The sequence below is a fragment of the Melanostigma gelatinosum genome (genome assembly GCF_949748355.1).
Source record: "Melanostigma gelatinosum genome assembly, chromosome: 2".
Lineage (NCBI taxonomy): Eukaryota > Metazoa > Chordata > Actinopteri > Perciformes > Zoarcidae > Melanostigma > Melanostigma gelatinosum.
Genome location: NC_136635.1, coordinates 29,076,943 through 29,100,041, shown reverse-complemented (window position 1 = coordinate 29,100,041; position 23,099 = coordinate 29,076,943). Strand labels below are relative to the sequence as shown.

The 23,099-nt window shown below is 43.9% G+C and overlaps 1 protein-coding gene across 1 annotated transcript in view; it reads right to left on the bottom strand.

Moving 5' to 3' along the window:
• Positions 1-1,229: 1,229 nt before the first annotated feature.
• The window catches only part of LOC306794967 (protein kinase C-binding protein NELL1-like), a gene marked incomplete at both ends in the record, with an annotated part of 180,531 nt that continues 158,661 nt past the window's right edge, over positions 1,230-23,099 (bottom strand). Inside the window, 6 exon segments of the mRNA XM_079293263.1 lie at positions 1,230-1,280; positions 2,478-2,702; positions 3,061-3,237; positions 5,584-5,777; positions 12,366-12,506; positions 19,017-19,112. Of these exon segments, the coding sequence (XP_079149389.1) occupies positions 1,230-1,280; positions 2,478-2,702; positions 3,061-3,237; positions 5,584-5,777; positions 12,366-12,506; positions 19,017-19,112 (884 nt within the window).

Sequence of the window (23,099 nt, the reverse complement as noted above, 5' to 3'; positions counted from 1 at the left end):
TCAGCCGTAGTACCATAAATATGTAAATTCACTGAAACAACTAAAAGTAAAGATTACGGTTGATTTCAGAATGTTCTTCTTTCCCACATTAGCTTTGTTTGGTTTGACTGAGTGTTTGGCCAGATTGTATTGAAGTCTATGAGACAATGACTTTACTTCTTACTTGATTCATTACCTCAGTTAATAATAACGTTATCAAAATGAGTTTATGGTCTCAATTCATAGTTTCACGTCTTCTTCAAGACAGCACGATGTTCATTAGCTACATTATGTTACATTTGTTTTAAAGTCAAATCGACCATAAAGCAGGGTATGCTTTGGGGCGGGGCTACATTGTGATTGGCAGGTCGCTACCACTACGTTGACCAGTCTGGGAGTCGTCCGTGTTTTCGTCTCGGAACCTTTTTCACCGTGCGTTTACATTTCATGAAAGTTAATTGTAAGCGTTTTGGTTGCCTTCGGCGTTCGGTTGTACTTAGCTCCACCCTCTCGTGTCACTTCCTGTTGCAAAAACCAAGATGGCGATGGCCAAAATGCAGAACTCGAGGCTTCAAAGCGGCAGTCCACAAACTAATGGACGATGCCACGGTGACTCCGTCTATGCTCCCATGAGAGAAGTTGTATTGAGTTGGAAACCGACCTACACCATCAGACTTAACAGCATTTCTTTTACTTTCCAAAGTTCTTATTTCTACATCAAACTATCTCCTGCTTAACAGGACATCATATACAATGAGGGTGCAGTACTTTTGGGTACCACAACATTGAATGTTTAGATGATTTCCGAGGTGACCAAGCAATAGTGACACGTTGCAACATAAACAGCTGGAGCGCCTCAACATCTGTCCAGCTAGTAATCATTTTCAGCTGCGTGTCTCCGTTTCGGGGTTCGGGACGTAATGTTAAACAGTTTTCCTCAAGACATTTAGTGAAATGGGATCAACACAAAGACACAAACACAACTAAGTGACTGTGGACAGAGCGACTACGGCCTCAGTCGCCGCCTGAGCCACACACACATACACTCGCTCACGCGCTAACGGTTTGTCGAGTTCCGGCATGAAAGCACAGCCTCAACACCCCAGTCCGTCCAGTGCATGTTCGTATTTTCTGTGCACACACTGGCATGCACATGTGTGTGCGCGAGTCTGTTTTATGAATCCGGGGGAGAGTCGTCAGAGGGAGGAGGGGGGCGTGGCAGTCCCGCAGCGAGAGGAGGGGAGTTGTTGTTAGTTGTTCTGAAGGCAGTCGAGATCCACCGAGCAGCAAATATTCCCATTCTGAGCGGAGCAGCATGAAAAGACAGGAAAGAGCAGACAGAGAGTTGTAAATATACTGTTGTGTATTCAAATATGCTGGACATGTTGCTTGTAATCGCTGTCACAGTGACACACTTTTAATTGGAACTACTTTCTCTGCAGAAAAAGAGGGGCCATTCTCTGAAAAACTCAAATCTGCATGACTTGATGCAACAAAAACATATTTAGGTTTGGAATTTGGCTGAACTGACCCTTTCAGTCGAGACACTCGGGCAAACATTGTTTTTTTCATGCACACAGATTTTCTTCGAGTGGAAAGAAAACATCCAAAATATGCATTTTGTATGCCTCATATGCATTTAAAAAAATACAATTTCTGAAAACTTGTAATGTAAAAAAGAATTGTGTTAATGTGGGCAATCAACTGGGGAAGATTCATGGTTGTATCTATCAGTAGAAGTTGTTTCCCTATTCACCTGTAGTGCTTTCTATACATATCTTTAAGGCCATTTTCTAAAATACGTTTTTCTCTCTGAGCCAAAACATCTCCACAGTTAGACTTACAAATGTTCTGGAAATGTATATTTGTACATGTAAACAGCCCATTTCAGAAAATTGGTAATACAAAAGAAAATTGCTCAGCTGGAAGAGTTTCACCGGTCATTCATCATCAGCCTTGGCTGAAAGTGAGGTTCCCTGCTGCTCAGAGGCAAACTCTGTCTTTACCAAAGGTGATGCAGCAAAAGCAGATCAGAGTAACGTACACGGTGCAGCAGCTACAACCACCTGCTGTGACCGCAGCACACCAGCTGCTGCTGTTGCTGCCTATGACCTGCATTTTTTCTTTTTGCAAAATTCACTTCATGTAAGCACATATAAAATGTGTCCAGGCCGTATGTTTGTTGAGCTGTTTTTGGCCAACTTAAATTCTTGTAGCTGCGGGACAACAGATCATTTTCAGCAAATGTGTGGAGATGATCTGAGTTATGGCGACATGTTCCTGACACAGTGATCTGCATATTTTGCTCTTTCAAGATCACATGTACCTTACATCATCTGTGACAAACACATTTCTTTGTATTCATCTTGGAAGACAGAGAAGCAGACATTGCATCTCCTCACCACACATCAGATAGACTCTCTAAAACACAGTTTATCACCAAGAACGCTGCACGGTGAAGCCACACCTTCATTGTGGTTGTTGTTGCTTTGGCCTACCTTACACTCGCAGGTGGTACAGGGTGAGTTGAGCACATGCCACGTGTCTCCGCTGAGGCGGACGGCGCCCGCGGGGTCCTGGCACGTCTGCCGTATGTCATACGACAGGTTGTCGGCCAGGCAGGGGTCTGTGACGCAGCGCGGGCAACACTCGGCCTCCGCCACCGTCGTGTACTCGCACATCAACGCGGGGCAAACCAGAGGCCAGCAGCCCACCTCCCCCTCCTGAGTGAGGCGGGACAAAACAGAAAGGTGACACAAATGTTACGGTCTGTGTGTGTGTGTGTGTGTGTGTGTGTGAGAGAATCAGCTGATCTGGCAACAGTCACAGCTCACACGCTGATTTGTTGCCACATCTCTAACTAGAGAGGTGATAATTATCTGAGCCTTCCGCACACACAGCTGAGCAGGCGGATGAAACACGGCAGAGCTCTGAGCTTCATGTTGACGAGGAGATTCTGTGTTTTTTGGTGTCACCTGTTTCTTCTAACAAACAAGTAGGGATTTAATATGGTCAGCTTTCATTTCTGTTGGCAGGAAACACATGTAGCTTGCGTGTGAATGCGTGTTCCTGTATACGGACCATGCAGCGGCACTGCTGGCAGCCGTACAGCCAGGATGCCCCGCTGCGGTAGAGTGTGCGTCCGCTCTGGTCCAGACACTGGCTGCTGGGCCTGTTGTCACAGCCGGGACAGCAAAACAGATCCTCGTCCGGGTCTCCGCAGTCACAGGGTCTCCTCCTGCAGTACGTCTGCCCGTCCTGCACGGCAAAGTCACAGTGTCGGAGGGCAAACAGAAGTACGTCATGACAGCGGCCCTGGCGTACTTCATGTCGTTGACATCAAAGAAATAGTGCAGGAAATAGACTTCGATGTACATGTCGCCTCATATTCTGGGCCGTGAAGATGTGTTCCAGCGTTTCTTTGGCATTGAATAGGCGTGTCACTCTGCGTTTAACAGCTGCCGACGCTGAAAGCTCTCACCAGTCCAGTTACGGTGAAGGGTCTCCTGATGCCCAACATGTCATCACAGAGCCTTTTTAATCTCTGAAGAGACTACAATCCTGGAAACAACACTGCATGCCTGATATTTCTTTTGCTATGAAGGTGGCGCAATTGCAAAAATATTGAACACATCAGTATTAGGGTTCAAAAAGCCCTTTCGGACTTTGAGAAGTCTTTGGTGGAGGATCAAGATGCAGATCGGATCCCTTTAGCGAGAGCTTGTTAACGATTTTGCACATTGGGTCATTCAGGCAGATAATTCAAGGCCAGCATATACCTTTGCAGGTTTTTAATGGGTTGTAGCAACTTTCAAATCGACATTTTCTACCAGCAATTTATTAGAGCCGTGAATGAGGCGAGAATGCGTTCAAAGTTTGGCGTCTGGGCCGGAATGCAAAGTCAAATCTGCCAGACCTGGAAGCCTCCCCGAGCCGCCGTGTCCCTGGCTCTCCCATCTCCACCCAGGGAAGACTTTATGGTCCATTTTACTCACCACAGCCAGCACTGTCTGGCACGGCTACGGAATTGTAATGGAGATGTAAAAATGTTGCATGGAATGGCTGTTGGAAAATGTATGGGCGCCATAAAATCGTTCCGCATACCATTAAAAGGGCAATACACAGCCAATGTTTTATCGATGCATATTGTCCCGCTACAGTAACAGCCGAGTCCCAGGGCACCAACACCGAAGGCCTCGGTCTTAACAGTTATGGCCCTTGACTTGCTGGGAAAGCACTGCGTGCAGTACAGTGCAGTGCAGTGCAGGACACATGAAGGCAAACTCTTCATTTCAATGGCAGGAATAAGACCGGCTGTGAATACTAATGCTGCGCGAACCAAAACAACATCAATACGTCGTTGTATTTTATGGCAACAACTTTATGATGAATTTGATCACTTCAGATGACATTCCCTTTAAATCCAGAGGTATGACTTGCTTTCAACACAGTCTTCGGATGAGGAATTCCTCTCCAGGGTGGGTTGTTTGTCAAACTCTGAAATCTAATTCAACTAAATGTCTCCTTTCATTTCACTTGACATAAAACTCAGTACTCTAGCATGCTCAGTACTCTAGCATCAGTTTCGGGGGTGTCAGGGATGGCGTGTCAATATAGTAATAATAATAATACTACAAAACCACTTAGTGCAGAAAACTGTATTAAGTTACTGGAAATGAAAGTAAGAGAAGCAATCAAAAGAATATTTCCATATTTCCTACCAGCCTTCCCCCCTCATTGCTCCATTCCCCTTTTGGGAATATTTCTTCTCTTCATTGTTCATTTATCCAACTCTTCCCGTCTATTTTCCATTTCTAAGCCTTTGTCGTTTTTTTTGTGCTGGTCTTTCTTCTCTTTGATGGCAATGTCTCTGAGTCAGCCCCGTCTGCCACTGCATGTATTTCCTGCATGTATCGTGATGTTGTTACAGTGAATATAAGAATGGCATAAAGTCTCTGTGCTCAACGCCGCTCATGGGTTTTCTTAAATATCGTATTTATTCCATACAGGTGAAAGAATAAAGTGATGTAAATAGATACAATATTTCTAAAAAGGGGCCGTCAAGTATCAATCTTGCACGTCGTGTCAAGTTGCTTTACCTCGGTTTTACGTCAAAAGAGAAATTACAGTTGCCGGTAGTTGACATCTTTTCCGTCTTTAGTTCCTGAATGGTCTTTCGATGATTGCTAAGTACGTCTCCACCAAAATCCTTTCAGTATCAAGCAATCACACTTTTTTGACTTGAAAAGTCGCAGACTGTTCTTGATAGTGTACGTATATTAGCAGCTTCGTTACAGGACGTTTTAGATTATAGCTATGAGGCAAACCCTGAGTTCAGATCCTCCACTAGCTTGTGAGCACCAGTATTACTCAAAGCCATTTTCCACCAACATTAGATCGTAATTGTTTTTTTTAAACATGGGAAACCCACTAAAAATAGGCGATACACTCTTTTCCGCTCACGAGTAGTGCGAGCCGTGCCATTGCGCTGGCCGTGTCTTTGTTCTTCTCCGGTATTACCGTTGACAGGAATGAGGCGCCGGCTGGCAATAGAAGCAGCGTCTTTAGCGTTCAAATTCAAATGTGTGAGTTGGTCTTCTGTACCTTGCAGGAGCACAGAGCACAGCGGTCAAAGCCGGGTTTCCAGTCCTCTCCGTTGCGTCTGATTCGCTGTTCCTGTGGGCAGTCGCCGCTGCAGCCCGGACCAGATGTGCACACACAGTCGTAGCCCCCCGGCAGGTTCACACACACGCTGTCATTCCAGCAGGTGTGTGTCTGCAAACCGCACTCATCAATGTCTGGAAGGACAAAGAGCAAGCCATGGTAAATGAATGCTGACATGTCATGTGTTACACAATGTTCCTCTACATTAGTTTGTACTGTACGAGAGGATGTGACGACGGACTCGATGAAAGCTCAGTCGAACAGAACGGGAAGCTGTTTGATCGATCCTGTCTTTCTTTAGCTGCCTAAAAGTAGGTTTTGTAGTATCAACTATTTTCAATTGTAATCCCCAAATAATGAAAAATGGCAAAATCATTCAGCAGAATTGTATTAGTGTTGTGTTGAAACACTATCATGGCGTAGTGGGACATGAAGACACGGTTGAATTTGACACACAACCCTGTGTCCTGTCTCATTCACACTCATTTGCTTGCCAAATGCAGTTTGCTTGAATCATAATTCCTGTCTGGATTCTGTTCTCTGGCAATGTTTTTTGGCATTTGTCATTTAGAGCTGAAGTGTTGGGCAAAGCACTGGCATTACAGCACAAGACGTACCCTTTACTAACTCTGTGGTGGACATTTACTTTTAATTACATCTTCTTTTTACATTTCTTCCCCACGTTGTTATGGAGCCCAGCAGGTGTCAGGAGTATTTGTAATCGTGTGTATTCTGCATAAATGAATACTTCAGCCCTCAAGTCATGTCCTCAAATGAATTGCATTCAGTTTATTGTCGTGTAAAAGTTAGTTTGGTCGGTTAGGGAGGAGCACCCAGAGTGTTTCAGTCGTTTCTTTAATTGACCCAATCAGTTCCCACAAATGAATAGTGCAGACTTCCTTCATCGCCAACGCACACATGCAGTGCAAAGTCAACATATTGGACATGAGGATATGCTGCAAGATGGTCTATTCTTAGAAGAAATGCATGTTCTACTGATTTGAATACACGGAGTCTTCAGCTTTCAAAGTCCGTAAACCAACTCTTTGTTGTCCAAACTATTATAAAGTCTTATTGCGTATTATTTTGAACTTTTGTAAATGTACGAGCGAGCTATGTTCAAAAGATCCGGGATCTTCTCAGTCTACAATAAACACGCACGGGTCCAGCTCTAAAGGAAGGGGAAACAAAGCAGTCAAACATCACAGTTTGCAGTCACACGAACACTAAAATATTTCAACAAGGCATATGTTGTGTTTTGCCAAAACCAGCAGATTTGAGTTACTTGCCGATCTACAGTGAAGTTGAGGCTGCTGGGAAGTCCCAGTGGACCCGACGAAGGAGTCGGCAGCCATCTTTTTAAAGTTAGGCTGACTTGCACTGCAGGGAGCCCTGGCTGTTCGCGGCCACCTGGTGGCTCTATCGAAACACTCACGCCAACAAACGTCTGTCATTCTATTCCGCTTGCGTGGAAATCTCAGACAGTGGAGCACAGTGGGCCCTGGCGGAAACATGGAGATCGCCTGAGCTTTAGTAAAGAGTAGTGGTAGACATGCAGTCGCGTCCTTATCCATTGGTTTATGCTATAAAGGTGATGATGTCTGATAAATGCCTCAACTTCTTACCTTTCAAATGGGACCAGACATTTCCATATAAGGTTTATTGTTGAGGAGCTTTTCCTTCATCACTTTGGGTATTTTATTGAAGGCATTTTTCTAAAAGATAGAGCTAAGACTTAACAGCTTGTCTTTGTCATCTCTGACACATTTGAAGGGATAGCAGATTGCTTTTCTTTATGTCATTATTCATTAAATTATGTGTGAGGGAAAGCATTAGCTCATATTTATCACCCCTTCCCTGTATATACAAAGAGTATACCTACACATACTGGCATCACAACAGCCTGTATCTTCTATTTTTGGATTCAGTTTTATGATCCAAGGAATGAAACATCTCTTCAGACAGCTCCTTTCTCACATTTCTTCTCTACTAACCAAGAGAACGAACATGAATAGACGGCATTTACTTTTCCACACCAGGAAACAGGGTGCCAAAAGTCTGTCTCTCCCTTTTATTAAGCCGTGACATTTACCGCTGTTTATCTTTTACTAAATGTTAGAGAAAAAGACCAAAGTCCCTTCGACAGTTCGCTCTGCTCTCCCCTGCCGGCACCTGCTGCCCACTGACATTGATCACACCCACACGGCACTGACAGCAGGCCACTGGCGTCGCATGAACAAAGGCCCTAGAAACACTAAAACTACATTTAAATTCATGATTTTGTAGGTTTTACTGCACAGTATTACCACCAGGTAATAAAAAGAGTTAATCCTCTGCATGGTAACCATTTCAGGACACAAGAGACTCGGCTCAGCTATCGTATGTCTAAGCTGTACCGTGTCACGTCCGGGGTTACTTTGAGCTTAATGTGAACATAGCATGTTAAAAACCTGACCGGGCCATCAACCTGTTTTCTATATGTAAGCCCACTCACGAGTGTAACACACATCTGTGTATATATGTTTTGCGCTGCACATATTCACATTTGAATCCCCAGATTGTCACATACAGCGTCTGTACTTTGACTACTTCTGTCTGTTTTGGAATAGAGTGACATACTGTCTGCTCATACAACAGTCTGTACGATATCTTGTGAAAAGGTTGTCTGTAGACTGTGTGTGTGTGCGTGTGTGTGTGTGTGTGTGTGTGTGTAGTACATTGCTTTTCATAGGTTTAGCTACGAACAGTGTATGAGAACAGCCTGACCAGAGCCTTTCTAAATGATATGACGTGTGGCTCACTTCGTCTTAAAAGTTAAATAAAGAAAAAAAACAATCATTTTTCGATTCAGTATTTATTTTTATTTTTTCTTGCTGCCTCTAATGAATCCCATTCCTCGTAAGCCCTAGACCACCGGGGGATAAACGTCAGCGGCTCGGCATAATAGCTGAGTCCATGGACCAGTCGATGCTCTGCACTTAGTTTAGACATGCTGGTAATAACAGCAAGGCAGAGAGGACTGAAGGGAGTAGAAGCGCTCACAGCTAAGAAGCTGCAACTTCAGAAGAACGTGCGAGGGTGAATCTTATAGATATGGGGATAGTGAACCGCAGGAACAAATTCAAAAAGCGTGGTCATTGAATTCGTGAACAACTAAAAATAATGCAATGTTATGAAAGGAAATACCAAAGCAGCAAAACAAAGACATGATTTGCAATGCCAGAAGGCAACACAACAATGTTTAGAGCCTCTGGGCCAAAGTTGCTCAAACAGCGAACACCATGCAACGAACATTCTTGTTTCCTCCAGTGGGGAATGATAAGTGGTACCCGGCAGGCAGACCGGGTCTGGGGGGGGGGGGGGGGGGGGGGGGCGCGAGACTTGGTCGATGCTGCGGCCACACCGGCAACAACAACGCACTGTGACAGCGCTGAACACACACTCTACAGAGAGAGAGAGAGGAAAACAGCTCAGCCAAGAATTGACTGCGCCGGCGACAGACTATTTGCATCCACTAAATGAAATCCCCATCAGCCCAGTCAGACATACTGTACCGCCGCTGGTTTGAAGGATTAACGCTCTTCATGCTACATTCACCACATTAAACCACAAGCTGCCGCTGGATGGAGCGTACGCTTACACGTAGGCAGCGAAAGGCAGTCTTACAACCGAACATAAAAGCCCGTCGGAGAAACCAGCCGAGCACATCCAACCACGTGAAAAAGTTACACTCACACCTATGTACAAATGAAAGCACGAATCCAGCAGTGCATGTACACAACACACATTCCCACACGCATAGACGCGCACACACACAACAAACGCATCCCTCTGACAGATGTTGGTGATTAGGAGGCATCAGAAAGCTCAGTATTTGAGTATTTAAATCATATATCTTTGGTATGTCTCCAGGCAGCCCATGTGGAAAGGTCATGTAGATCACAGCGAGAGAGAGAAAATGATGCACGCATGCTGTCGTTCGGGAGTTTATTGTGTATTATCCTCATCTCGCTGCACAATCTGTTTACTCAAGCCACCTGTCTCTCCCGAAAGCATTGGGCACAGGAAACGTGTGTTGAGATGCAGCCCATGCAGCTCTCAGTCAAAGCCGTAAAGGGGAAGAAAATGACTGCTGCTTGCAGCTGCTCTGGTCCTCCTCACAACAATATGCAGGGCGATGGAATGCAATATGCTGCAATGTTTTGCATCGCGGTACAACAAAAATAGAACAAGATGGAATCCACCATGAGGAAACAATACATAACCTAAAAGGACAGCGAATTGTGTCAATTTTAATGTTACAATATATGTCACTGAAATATTACATTGTGTATTGTAACACAAGGTATTGTAAGAATAATGCAAAATGCATTTTTAAAAAAATGCATGTAATTCTAGTACAGCATAATGTTGAAAAACAAAAGTATGCAAATAGTATACAGAAAATAAGGACTCCATTTTTTATTTTTAAAGCTTTGATTAGTTTTGCATACATACTGTTTTATGCAACTTTTTTTGTTTTACCTAAAAGTGTTTTAACTGAAATGTTTGTGTTAGCTTATACCAAAAAACACGTCACAGCACAGCAAACGTCACAATGCTCTGAATGTACCAGTGTTTTTGTGGACACTGCTCTGTTAATAATCCAGAAAAGATACCTGGATTCCATTCTTTGTGGCCTGCGTAGCGAGTAACTGAGCAGAATAAGATGACTTTAGCAATTCAACAAGCTAATCAGCGAGCTCGCACGCAAGCAGTTAGCTGGTAGTAGGCAGTGGAATCGATAGAAAAATGATCCTTTCCATATGATACTTTCCATATTCTCAGACAATCTGGAACAGCAATCGCTATTACAAATTGAAATATGTAATAACTTTGTTGAAGTTGAAGTTGGGAAATAGCCGAAACGGACTGTCTGGTCATGTGTAATGTGTCTGCATGAACATACACTTTTAGGTATATCCTTCTCATGCCCAACTTGGGAGAGTGCGGATAAAAAAAACAACTCTTTTAAGAATCATGCGTCACCCAGCAGGACACCGTTGCTCCATGTGCCAAACACACACACACACACACACACACACACACACACACACACACACGGCCGAAAACTTTGTATCCCAACAGGCTTTTAAACCTGGCGGAGAAAAAACAAAAATACAAAAACAAGCAGTGCCTCGGATTTGTTGACTGATAATGAGAGATTCTGAGCTCCTGAAAATCGTGCTGTTCAGGTAATGTCAGTGCCAATAATCAGTACTTGTTATATTATCATTATTAGCAAATGAACACAGTTACTATAAAGGTTGTCATGGTTAATACCATGCAACCTATTTTTAGGATACGAGCACAAGCATGTTTTAAACAAACTGACTGATGCGGTGCATTTTCTGCAATTAGACCTGAAAGTTACATGGAAATAATGATACAGTGTGAGCCATATGATGTTTAAACACGCAAGAAGCTTAGCTGCTGCTCAAATCTGCAAATAAAATGAAATACCACTCACTGCCACTCACTTTCTGGTGTTCTATTCAACATTAACAGTAGCTGTCCTCAGAACCAGAAGCTGTCAGTACTTTCTCTGCAGTTTGTATTGAGCGCTTTACCTCCACACGTTAACATTGGGTCAGTTGCCTCTCTGTGCACACAAGACGATTCAACGAAATAAAAACAAACAGCGAATTTACAAGAGAAAATCTGTCAGGCAGTGTGAAAAAAAACGGTGTGAGAAATGTATTCTTTTTTCCCCCATTTCTTTCTGATTCAATTTATTTTGAAATCCCACTTTGGTGTGAAACATCCAGCGCAGCACCATGCACGACATCACATGCTTCTCTTTACATCTGACATTTCAGAGAATCAGAAATGAAATCATCAGTAAAACTGATGCACCGGTGACGACAAGAAGTGGAACCAATTCAAGATCAACAAAAGTGCCAAAATCAGATGAAACTGTCTTCACTAACTAACTCGGCGATTTAAAAAAACTCCACTTGGCAAGTGCAAGAAGCGCATGGAGTCGATTTCATCTCTTCACAGCCGCCCTCTAACCTTCATCTGACGAGAGTAGCAGAGCAGATCTCGGAGTGTGGGAGTGAGAGCAGCAGCAAGAGTAAACTCAGCCGAAATATTGTTGATTTCTTTCTGCTTCTGTATGTGTGTGTGTGTGTATATATATATATATATATATACTTCACACTCTACCCAGCAGTGTATGAAGTAACATCAGCCCCACACTCACCAACTGTTGTATTAAAATGATGTACAAATGAATGTGTCAATAATTATGATCCCATGCCATCATACAGCAGAGGTTAAGAATTGTTTTTAAAGTTTAGACTTACACCGTACTTTCTTGTTCTATGCATCATCAACACTGTTTTAGTGTTTCTCTATTTAACTCTGCTTCTCTGGCTTTGTGGGCGGGCACATGGCACAAAATGTGGTTTTCACACTGCACGGTTCGCTCTCGAGCCGTGAAGGTGAGAAGACCCGATTAGCCTCGTCTGTACGTCTGCCGGATGACACGTGAGAGCACGTGCACCCGTGCGTTACATCGCCGTCGGAACTCGTCTCTACACGCTGGATTTTCAAAGAGGAGGATTGAGACAAAGAACGTCTATCTGGTGATCACGTAGAAGAGCGATCATGATGGGGGGGGGGGAGGGGCTGGCATTTCAAGCAGCGATGAGGATGTTTTCAATTCAATGTATGCTCACCGATGCAGGAGCTGCCATCGAGCAGGTAGGAGCCATTGTCATGGAAACCACTCCTGCATTCACAGTGGTACCAGCCGGGCAGGTTGACACAGCGGGAGTGGTTGTGGCACTCAATCAGGCCCTCTGCACACTCGTCAATATCTGAGGACACAAACACACACACACACACACACACACACACACACACAGTAGCATCAGTCTAAAATAGTTTTCTGGCAACAAAACCTGAAACTTCAGCTGATTTGTGTCTTTTAGTGTTGGCGTGATCTTGGCTCTGTGCTGGTTACGATAGTGGAGGTTGATCCAATCAGCCGTTTCAGCGGCTGCCCACATTAGACAGCCGGCATCTCTGCAGCCGGTCTGCCACAGCGGGGATCAAAGTCTTGTTGGAAATCAAACCATTTGGCAGCAGAGATATTTCCTTCCTGCACTTCTCCATTTCTCCTCCTCGCTCGTTCTGCCGCTTCTTCTCGGGCTTTTGCTTTGTTTCTGTTTTGTTGCTTTGATTTCTTTGCTTCTATCGCCTAAATGTGAACCGTAGCAAACAAGGAAAGGTAGCTAGGGACTGCTCGTTACCTTTTATGCCTGTGCGTTTCTCATGCGGTTGCTGAAGGTGGGACATTGTAAAGCAAATCAACGAGAACAAGTGCAGTCGTGTGTAGCCTGACCAGCAAGCATTGCTCACATTATGTAATGCATTCTAAGAGGGTTTGTATAAGTGAGCGAGGGTACGAAGTCTCTCAAAGCAGTACAACCAAAGATACAAGTGAGGCGACGTCTTCCTTATCGATGTGAGTGTTGGGCAGACAGTTGCAAACGTTAGGAGAATAAAGGCATGTTGGAGAGCTGCAGTTTCTCCATCCATCCAATGCAGAGAAACAAACTGGCCTTCTGATTTTGTGACATTAACATTTTTCTGTTGCTCCAGCCCTGTTGTAAAAGTCACAGTTGACACCTTTGGCCCCGTCTTAAGATCACCACCCCCCCCCACACACACACACACATTTATCTCTACACTGATGAACGAGAGTAGTGTGTGTTGTGTTTGTGTCGTTAGCCTGGTGTGCTGTTGGTAATAAGACGTGACATCGGCCGCGAGGGCTGCCCTCTGTCGGCCTCTCGGGTCAGAAGATTCCTTCTCTGACATCCCACTGAAACATGGCAAGAGTAGCGGTGACTGGTGGCTGAGAGCAGCGAACCCGTCAACAAAAGCGCAGTGCTGTGCAGCGCGAGTGCACGAGAGTCTCTCTGGCCTGCACTCCTCAAACACAGACAATCGTGTCCATTGCAACATGTGACTAAACGCCAGAGGTCCTGCTGCCGGTCTCACAGTCTGTCCCATTTTATTCACTTTTACTTTCGTATCGGAGCAATTTTAATTTGCTGACATACAAACTTTCTACTTTCACATGTTTTGAGACTCGCAATTCTGTACCTTCAGTGTGTGGTCACATGCAAAACACTTGGCCTGTTTTGCACGAACAAGTAACGATGATTCTTTTCCTCGTGCTTTGTAAGGAAGGCAAGAAACAACACAGCATGTGTTTCATTTGCTGAAGAAGCGCTGTTGATTTTGCACATCCCAGACGAGTACAGAAATGTATTCATCATTGTTGGGTCATACAGTACCACCGTTGGTGACTGCTGGTTCATGTACAGCAGGTACAAAGGGGCTAGATTGCTCCTCTGCAGACTTTAAAGATTGTCAAGATGGTTTGCAAATGGACAACAAGAGTAAATTGTGTGGCAAAGTTCTTCAACGTTGAACTCTACACAACAATTGAATTCACTGATTGTGTCAATTCCATTGAAATGAGCTGATTTTGACAAATCTTTATCTGAAGCTGTCCTTTAAACGTTATTCCCCAATAACTGCCAACCTATTGAAGAAACAGCTGCGATTGCTACAGTGTGTTGTAAATCTGTGATGTTGTTCATTCATCATGACATCTATTGCACTTCTGGTCATCCTGGGAGAGGGATCCATCTTCTGTTGCTCTCCATAAGGTTTCTTCCTTTTTTCCCTGTTTAATGTGTTTTTTGGGGGAGTTTTTCCTTTTCCAAGGCAAAGGTGGGACAGAAGATGTTGTACGCTGTACAGATTGTAAAGCCCTCTGAGGCAAATTTGTGATTTTGGACGATACAAATACATTTAATTGAATACCATCACACGATACTATGACTTCTTTCATAAACATTTTCGACATACTACACTATGCCTTTTTTCCATTCAATTCTTAACATACTATTACTTTTTTTTCATGAAATTTGTTGACTATCCTATGACTTTTTTGTTACATTTTTCGACATACTATACTATGAGTTTCTGTCAATTCCTTCCACAGAGTTGCTCTGAGAATTTTCCTAAATTAATCCTAAACTAGGACTCCTTGCTAGAAATGTTTAAGCCAGGCGCTCTGTGAGTATCCTCAGAATGGTAATGAAAACGGGCCAAGGAATATCCAAACCTGCGATAATCCACAGCTTCACATAACTACCCTGATATCAGCCCTACTAACCGACTGGAACATCATCACGGAAAATGTCACAAGGGGCATTAACGGCAATGCGTCTTAGGACAGAAACAACAACCAAGGTTTGTGTTGGTTGCTGCCTGATAGTCTGTGACCAGTGAATGTGCATTCAATTAGAAGCCTGCTGGTTTAACGGAGCAGTTAAAGTGACCACAGACCACAAGCAACCAGTAATGAATGCACGCAAGACCATAAAACGATCGACATCTTCACTAATTTACATTTATCTCTTGTGAAATGTCTTCTTGCTACAGCAACTTGATGTTGACGCGATACAGTATCTGAGAGCAGGAAGGAGGTGTGTGTGGGTTTTTAAAAGTTGACATTGCTAGTCGGTATACATTTAGGGATTTCCAAGTCAAATACAAGTTATTTGCACATCTAAGTTACATGTTTCAACAGTGTTCAAATGACTGTATTTCAGTGGAAAGCACATGCTAGATACATGCTGAAATATAATCAATGAATTGCTGTTCACACAACAACCTGGAAAGTATCTTGTACTTTTCAAACTAATACAGCCTAGGTTTAACTTAAACATCTTTTTACCTGCACATCAAGTGCCACACATATCGTTTGCCTCGCTAAGACGAAGCCTCTTATTTTTAGCATTTTATTAAGCAGTTTCGCACCAGGAGTGTCGATTGTTTCCCCACCTTTTCCACTGGAGTCACAGTAGGAGCAGATGTCTTCACAGTATAGAGAGGTGGAATAATTCAACACACATGTTGTACCTGAGAATTGTATCAAGATAGACTGGAATCTGAACCTGGCCTTTAATGTTGCTCAGAGCTTGATCTAACTCTACACGTCGGTGTTTTGAACATCTCGTTTGTCCGTTTTGAACTTTGAAGAGCTGGTGTTTAGTGCACTTTGATTGAGTGCACATTGGACTGTGTAGACATCGGAAGAAGAACTGCTGCTTCTACTGTCTGTAATTTAACATATCACTCATACTGAACATGTGACCCCTTGTGTTTTAGAAAATGGTTTAACCCAACCACGTATTGCAGAGTGTGAGCATTACATCGACTTATTGACAAAGAAGTAGTATGCACTTCACAATGTGTGAACCGGGAGTTCATAGCAAGGTCAGCTGTTCAGTGTTTTGATCCCGTTTTGAGCATTTGAACAAATAAACCCCAAGGATCCAACAGTGGAGCCGTGGCGAGGAGCGGGTCAACGAGAGGACGGAAAGATCAGTGAATAGATGGACTTTATATTTAGATGCTCTTAAGCGCCCACTGAGCTACAGTGTGCACCGCAGAGGAGAGGAGTCAGTGGAGCAGCGATGTGCTTCACTGCACAGGAGGGACGAGCAGCAGAGAGGGAGGTGGAAGTGGAGACACACGATAAAGGTGCAGAGACGGGCTGAGAGACAGAAAACAGTTCAAACTAGAACCTTCTGCACATACATCGCATATGACGCCTGGAAAAAGTCAAGTGAAACGACACCAACCCTGACAGCACGTTGAGGACATCGACGTATTTTACTTACATTACACTGTCAAAACATACAATGTATGTATATTATTTTACTGTGGTGGTATTTGCTTAAACTGTACAGTACAAGACAGTTATGTAAATGATGCACGTGTCTGGACTCCATGGGGGGGGGTTAAACCTTGATTACATATCTGCCTGTAGAGTTTCTATCAATAGATAATTACTACATATTATCTGTTATAATACCCAATTATCTTTACTTCATCCACCGTCTCTCCTGACCTGAAATAGAACCGCATACAAAGCGTCGGCTCTGATCGACACCGTACCGTTGATGCTTCATAGAAACTTAGAACTCTTCCAGCACTTCCACTTCTCTTCAAACTCTCTCTGTGTTTCCACTTCTGCCAGCTTCATTTAGAAAGATTCCTTTCACACAATCGCATCTCAGAAGCACCTACCGCTCAGCAATTTAACAGTTAAGCTGCGTTGAATATTATATTGAAGCAAGCACAATGTACAGTTTCTTTTAAACGCGGATCCATTTCTATTTTGACATCAAAGATATGCTCTCTCTTCACATGAGGACTTTGTTTGATATGTTATCGAGCTCAGACGTAAGCACACAGCGAGTAGAAATCAAACCATGTTCGTCTGTAGCTTCTGCAAATGATTTGTACGTATCGAGATACATAGTTTGACACCCAGGGACAGACGCAGATATAGACACAGAGAGACAGAGAGACTTTGCACAGCATCACATCTGTAGCAGCCTCGGGCAGCAGCCGGAGGGCCATGGGGAGGAGCCTCATTAGCGGGATGATGAGTCCATATTTTACTTCCTATGGGGGGGGGGGAGGAGAGCTGCATTCTGCACTGATCATCTGCGCCTCACTTAAACACGTGTTTCTTTCTTCTTTGCAAAATATTTTTCCTCCCCTCTGCAGTGGTTCAAAGAGAAGCAACAGAATGATTTTGCAGATGCAATGTAGTCATTTTTTCCATCCAATCCTGCATTTAGTTCGTCATCAATATTCAACTTACCTGCACAAATGCAAGGTCGGTGCCAAGTTGTAAGGGCGAAATGTTACGTTTTGGATGTGAAATATTTCTTTTGTAGAGTATAGCACTGAGGAGTTGGACACACGTTCCTCATATCACGTCGTCTCCAGTTCAGTTAAAGGAACATCTGCAAAATTCTCCAAAGCCTCTAACTTCTAAAACTTCTCATTTGAAATAGCACTTGGTCATCATTGCTGTGAGAATTACCAGCAACTGTGACAGCAATGAAGTCATATTTTATTTGTATTGAAAGTATGCAGAAAGTAACAGCCATAATATCAATGAAACAAGTGATTTGTGTCATGTTTCCCATGAATATGATGAGCTCCCTGATGACTGGTGCAACAGAGCGTAATCCACAACCGACACAAACGTTGGATGAAGACAGGAAATGTATCCCAGGGGGACGACAGCCAACACACTTGCACAGTCTTCCTCTGCATTACACGTTAACAGAGTCATTAGGACTGACAGGAGTACGTGCATGCAGACTAACTGGTGTCTCCAATGGCGTGCACATGTAAGTGTTACCTGGTATTCAAAGGGAAACCATGGCAGCATGCTGTGAATAGCTGACCTGTAATTGTGGTGCACCATGAGGGCTGGTACCTTTGTAAAATGAGACCGCAGAGACAGAAGGCGGAATAATAGAATAGAGGGGATGTGAGGAGGGGAGAGACGAGGAAGCGAAAACAGAGAAAAACAGGGAGGAAGATAGAGGATGAATGAGCAGAGAGAGATGACGAGATGAGGGAGAAGAGGAAAAAACAAAGACAGGAAGCAGTGAGGGGAAGGAGAAGAGGGGTGAAAGCAGAGAGAATAGGGAAAGACAACAGAAGAGAAGAGGAAAAGGACTGAGAAGAGAAAAGGATAAGGGAAGAAGAAGAGAAGAGAGCAATAAATGAAGGAAGGGGATGAAGAGAGGGGAGGAAACTAGAGGATAGAGAGAAGGAGAAGAAGAGAGGAACACAAAGGTGGAGAGAAGAATACAGGAGAGGAAAGAGTGGTGAGGAAGAGGGGGGAGAAAAGCAGGAGGAGAGTAAGAGATTGGAAAGAAAAGAGCATGAGAAGATCGTAAAACATGGAGGAGAGGGAAGGAAGGAGGGAAAGAGGAAATGTTTATAGAAGACAGAGGGGATGAAAAGGGGGAGGAGTGGAGAGGAAGGATGGGAGAGGGGAACAAATAGAGAAAGGAAAAGGAGAAAGAGACGTAAGTTGGAGGAGAGAAGAGGCGGAGGGGGAGAGGAAGAGAAAATGAAGAGTAGATAAGAGGAAGGAGAAAGGAGGAGTGGTGAGAGGAATTAGCTGTCCTTTTCGACAGCTCTCCTGGGTCCAACTAAACACAGGGCTTTAGAGGTGAAGCGTGAAAACGTGTGTGTGTGTGTGTGTGTATAAGTGTTTGTGTGTGTGTGTGTGTAAGAGAGAGTGAGTGAGAGAGAGACGAGGGGCGACTGCCGAGCCCTCAGACCGACCTAATGACCGTTCCCTTTGATGTCACTGTGAAACTCGATCAAAAAAACAATATCATGCTCCAGCTGAGCTTTAATTAGGGTGGGACACCTGAACAAGCCGTACAGGTGAGGGGCCAGGTGGGGTCCTCGGGTCTCACCTGTCTCACAGCGGCGTCCTGTAAATCCTGAGGGACAGACACACGTGTTGGGAGACACACAGGTCCCGCCGCTCCGGCATCCCTCCTCACAGAAAGCTAGGAAGAGAACGAGGGACATATTCAGTTTGTCTTCATATCCTGGATATCACAGCAGCAGCAGAAGTATTTCTGAATTATTGGTTTATAAATGGTGTTTTTATATTTGGATGCGTGTGTGTGTGTGTGTGTACTCAAGATGTGGAGTGTCATGGAGCAAGCAGATAAAATACTGTCTCAAGATCTAAAATGGTAATATTGTGCACCTATGAAGAGACACCTCACTGTTACCGCCACCACCTGGCACACAGCTCAGAACTGTAAAACTGAACCCGTCTGATGTGAAATTAGTTTTTCAAGTGGTTATCATCTCTGCATGTGGGTGTTAAAGTATCAGAGTTAAGTGCTGGAGATAAAGCGGCACCGTGGGTAGACATTTGTGAAAGCGAGACTGGCCACAGTGGTGTCTTTTATTTCCAAAGATGAACTTATTAATATGTTAGAATTAACAATTGATCCAATGACTGTGTTTCGTGGGGACCGCTTGTAGTAACACGTCCACAGTGTGCTTCCTGTCCGGCACCAAACAGCACACAGACTTAACTTAAAATGTTGGTTCAAATGAACAGCCGTGAAGCTGCTTCTCCTGCAAAACTGAACTGAACAGTAGATCTGTTCTTTATTGGGTTCATCGTTAAGCTTGGTGGTACTGGACGGCACAAGGATGAAACCGATTTCACGTAGATGTTCAAGCTGGGCTCCAAGGTAAATGTATTGCTGTTACAGAGCACATGTATTCTGAGAAGAGTGCAAGCAAGCAAATCCACACATTCACACACACACATTCACCCACCCACACACACACACACACACGCTGAGCTAACCCCAGGAGCACTTCTGAAGTTCAGTGTCAAGGACTACCTGCTCTACCACCCGAGCTACTGTTGTGCTCTACTCAAAAGAAATGGGATAGAATCCGAGCATTCCTGGACTTGCTGCCTCACATTGTCTCTTCTCTGTATTTAATAAGTGCCCGGTGTTGCTGGTAAGGTCATGGCACCAGACATACACAAAACATACCAGTGCTTTCACCGCGTTGCATCGACAAACACTGCAGATCCTCAAACGGCCACACGAGGATGGCTCCAAAAGCGAGTCAATCCCCATAGACCCGCATGTTAAAATGCCCAACTTTCCAGCAGAAACAAACACGCATATCAAGGCTTAAAATTAGCCATGATTGGGTGGCTTGCAACCTGCAACCACAGCGCTTCGCTGCATTCAACAAACCAGTGTTGACAGCCGATGGGGTGCAAACCATATAGCCTCTCTTGTTGAAATCACACACTTTAGACCTCATCCCTAAAGTGCCGGATCATATATACACACACACACTCAGTGCTTAAAGTGAGGAGGATTCAACCAAAAAGAGGGCAGACTTAATTCGAGCAAGTTCATTAAAGAGAAATGACTTGAGTATTTCTCGGCTTAATTAATGACACGATTTGAAAGATGAGCCTTAATGGGCTGAAGAATCTATTTATAGTCACATAGTGTGTGTGTAATGTATGTGAGGCAGCTTGTCTCCCTTTAGTTTATGAAACCAAAGCAACACAATGCATCCGTGTAAATTATCACTCTGGTGTTTCGGCAAAGAAATATACAAATGAATGCATAAGTGCAATAAATAACAACAGAGTTCTGTGCCAGAAGCTATTGGCGCTATTCATTTGACTGGTTCCACTATTTAATAAGTTCTATCAGGCCCTCATTAGGAGCCTGATTGCCTCTGTACTAATAAACCTCACACTTAAAAATGAATTACACTTACATTGAGTCAATCTGTCTCCAGCTCTAATTATCATTTCACCACCATCAGCATTATGCTGCCTGTCTCTTGAACTAATGACCAGCGAAGATGAGGGGGCTTCTCTCGGGCGGGGGTGTTGTGTGCTTTTTAAGACCCACATTTTTCAACAACTTTCTCGCCCAGACACAGCCACCAATTTGCCTCCAGTATTTTATTCTCGTGAGAGTGAAAGTAAAATGTCCATCGGCATACTACAACTCTACACTGAAGATGTTATGATAATAATATCAGTAACAATAATCACGCAGTCAAATTGGATTAAAGCTCAGATTAAAATGAACTGATTTATTGCATTACATATATTTTAAAGATCACACAACTTTAATTCAAGATGAACGTTTACCAATCCGTCGATTCCAAATTTTATCCGAAATTCACGACACTTTAACTTGCAGTTTGCAGCGTATGTCTGCAGGCGGGGTCGGGCTTTGTTGGGTATTTGTTTTCACCTGATTTGGACAGTTTTTCATTAAGTTCTGGGTGAGATTTGTAAATGGCAAGAATCATTTTGGTCTTCAACTCCCCGAAATCTAAACGTTAAATCAAGCTGCTAGCTGCTGCTTTTATTGTTTTTCCAATCTACTTTCGATGAAACCATGCCCACTGCCTGTGTGATGAAGGCCTTGATATGACAGCCACAGGACAGCAGCAATATAGGGCACTGAGTAAAGGAGACGACCTCAAAGTCAGCCAGCGTAAACACTGTTGCCGGGGGTCTGATACCAGACCGCCTTGACTCTCTGCAAACGTTCTGTTGCCGATTTAAAATTGAGCTTTAATATTTAGATTTTAGATGGATTGTTTACATTTTGTTAAGAATTAGAGCATGTTGTTTCACATTCTGTCACAGATGTGAGTTGAATGTAAACAGATATGCTCTCTGAGAGGAGAACTTCTTGTTTTCAGCGGGAGTGGTTTTTCCGACTATAAATAGGAAGGCTGAGGGTGACGCTTTTCCATTCCCGAATGAGATTGAGAAGAGAATAAAAATGCGGCGCTGCTGTTCAACAAGCACAGTGGGGAGCATCCCATATCACTGAAGAGGAGTGGCACTTCACATCCTATACAATCGAAAACAAACTGAGAAAGATGAGCGGTGTAGCTGCAGTGTATTCTGTTCCATTTCCTTCTCCTATGGTTGTAGAAATGGATTTTTCGATGTATCCTCTTGTGACATCAAAATCAGATTTTCACCATTGATGCTACAGATTGCTATCATGCGCCGTTGTTGCTGGAAATAGCTCAAGCCTCCACAAACTCTCCCCACTGACATATACAAAGCATCTCACCAATACCTCAGCGCCTTCCTCCGTCTTTTTGTGCCTTTGTATGAACTCTTGAGCACAATCTTTCTCCCATCTCTCCCCTCCGGGTCCTGCCTCTGCTCCCCCTCCACATCACCAGACATCACATGGGGCTGAGAGGAGGCGACTGCCCTCCCTCGTTGTAGATCCTGTGACCTCCAGCTAAACTATTTCACTGCTTAACTGAGCCTGTTGCTGACGCGTGCCTTCCTGAGACATGCTTATATCCACAGATTTGCTATTTGAGTTTCCCATTACGGCCCTAGATTGCTTTCCAGTGGGTGGTGAGAATGGAATCATTCCACTCTGCGCTGTGGTTAACAGCCACGTTCACGGTCGTTGGGCATCCAAGGATCCATCTCAGAATTAAGAGCAGGGCTATCGCAGACACAGCCGATGCACATTCCACAAAGTCATGTACGTAAAAAAAAGGAAGGCAAAAAGCTTTCATGAAGAACTGAGCTAATTTGTGTACCATGGAGTAAAGCACAGCTCAGTGATGAACTGAATTAAGACATTGTTGCCCTTTGAATAGCAGGAAAACACTGCACCATTGACTTTAGCAGCAGTTTAACAGTTGTTGTTGGTCAATGGCTCAGTCACATTTCTGCTGCCTCAAGATGCCAACAATGAGCCTGACCTCTCCACGTGTTTAGGACCCACACGGGTGTCCAGATGGGTGCACGTACATCTGCTACATACATAACACGGTCTGAAAACACAGCATGCAAGAAAAGGCCCTTCGGCTCTTTTAGCTCATTATTTCGGTTTTATGTTGCATGTATCGAGTGTCAGTCGCACAGATAGTCACGACAGCAGTATTTAAAAATTAAAAATAAAAAAAAGTTTTTCTTTTAGATGTCCCACTCGTCC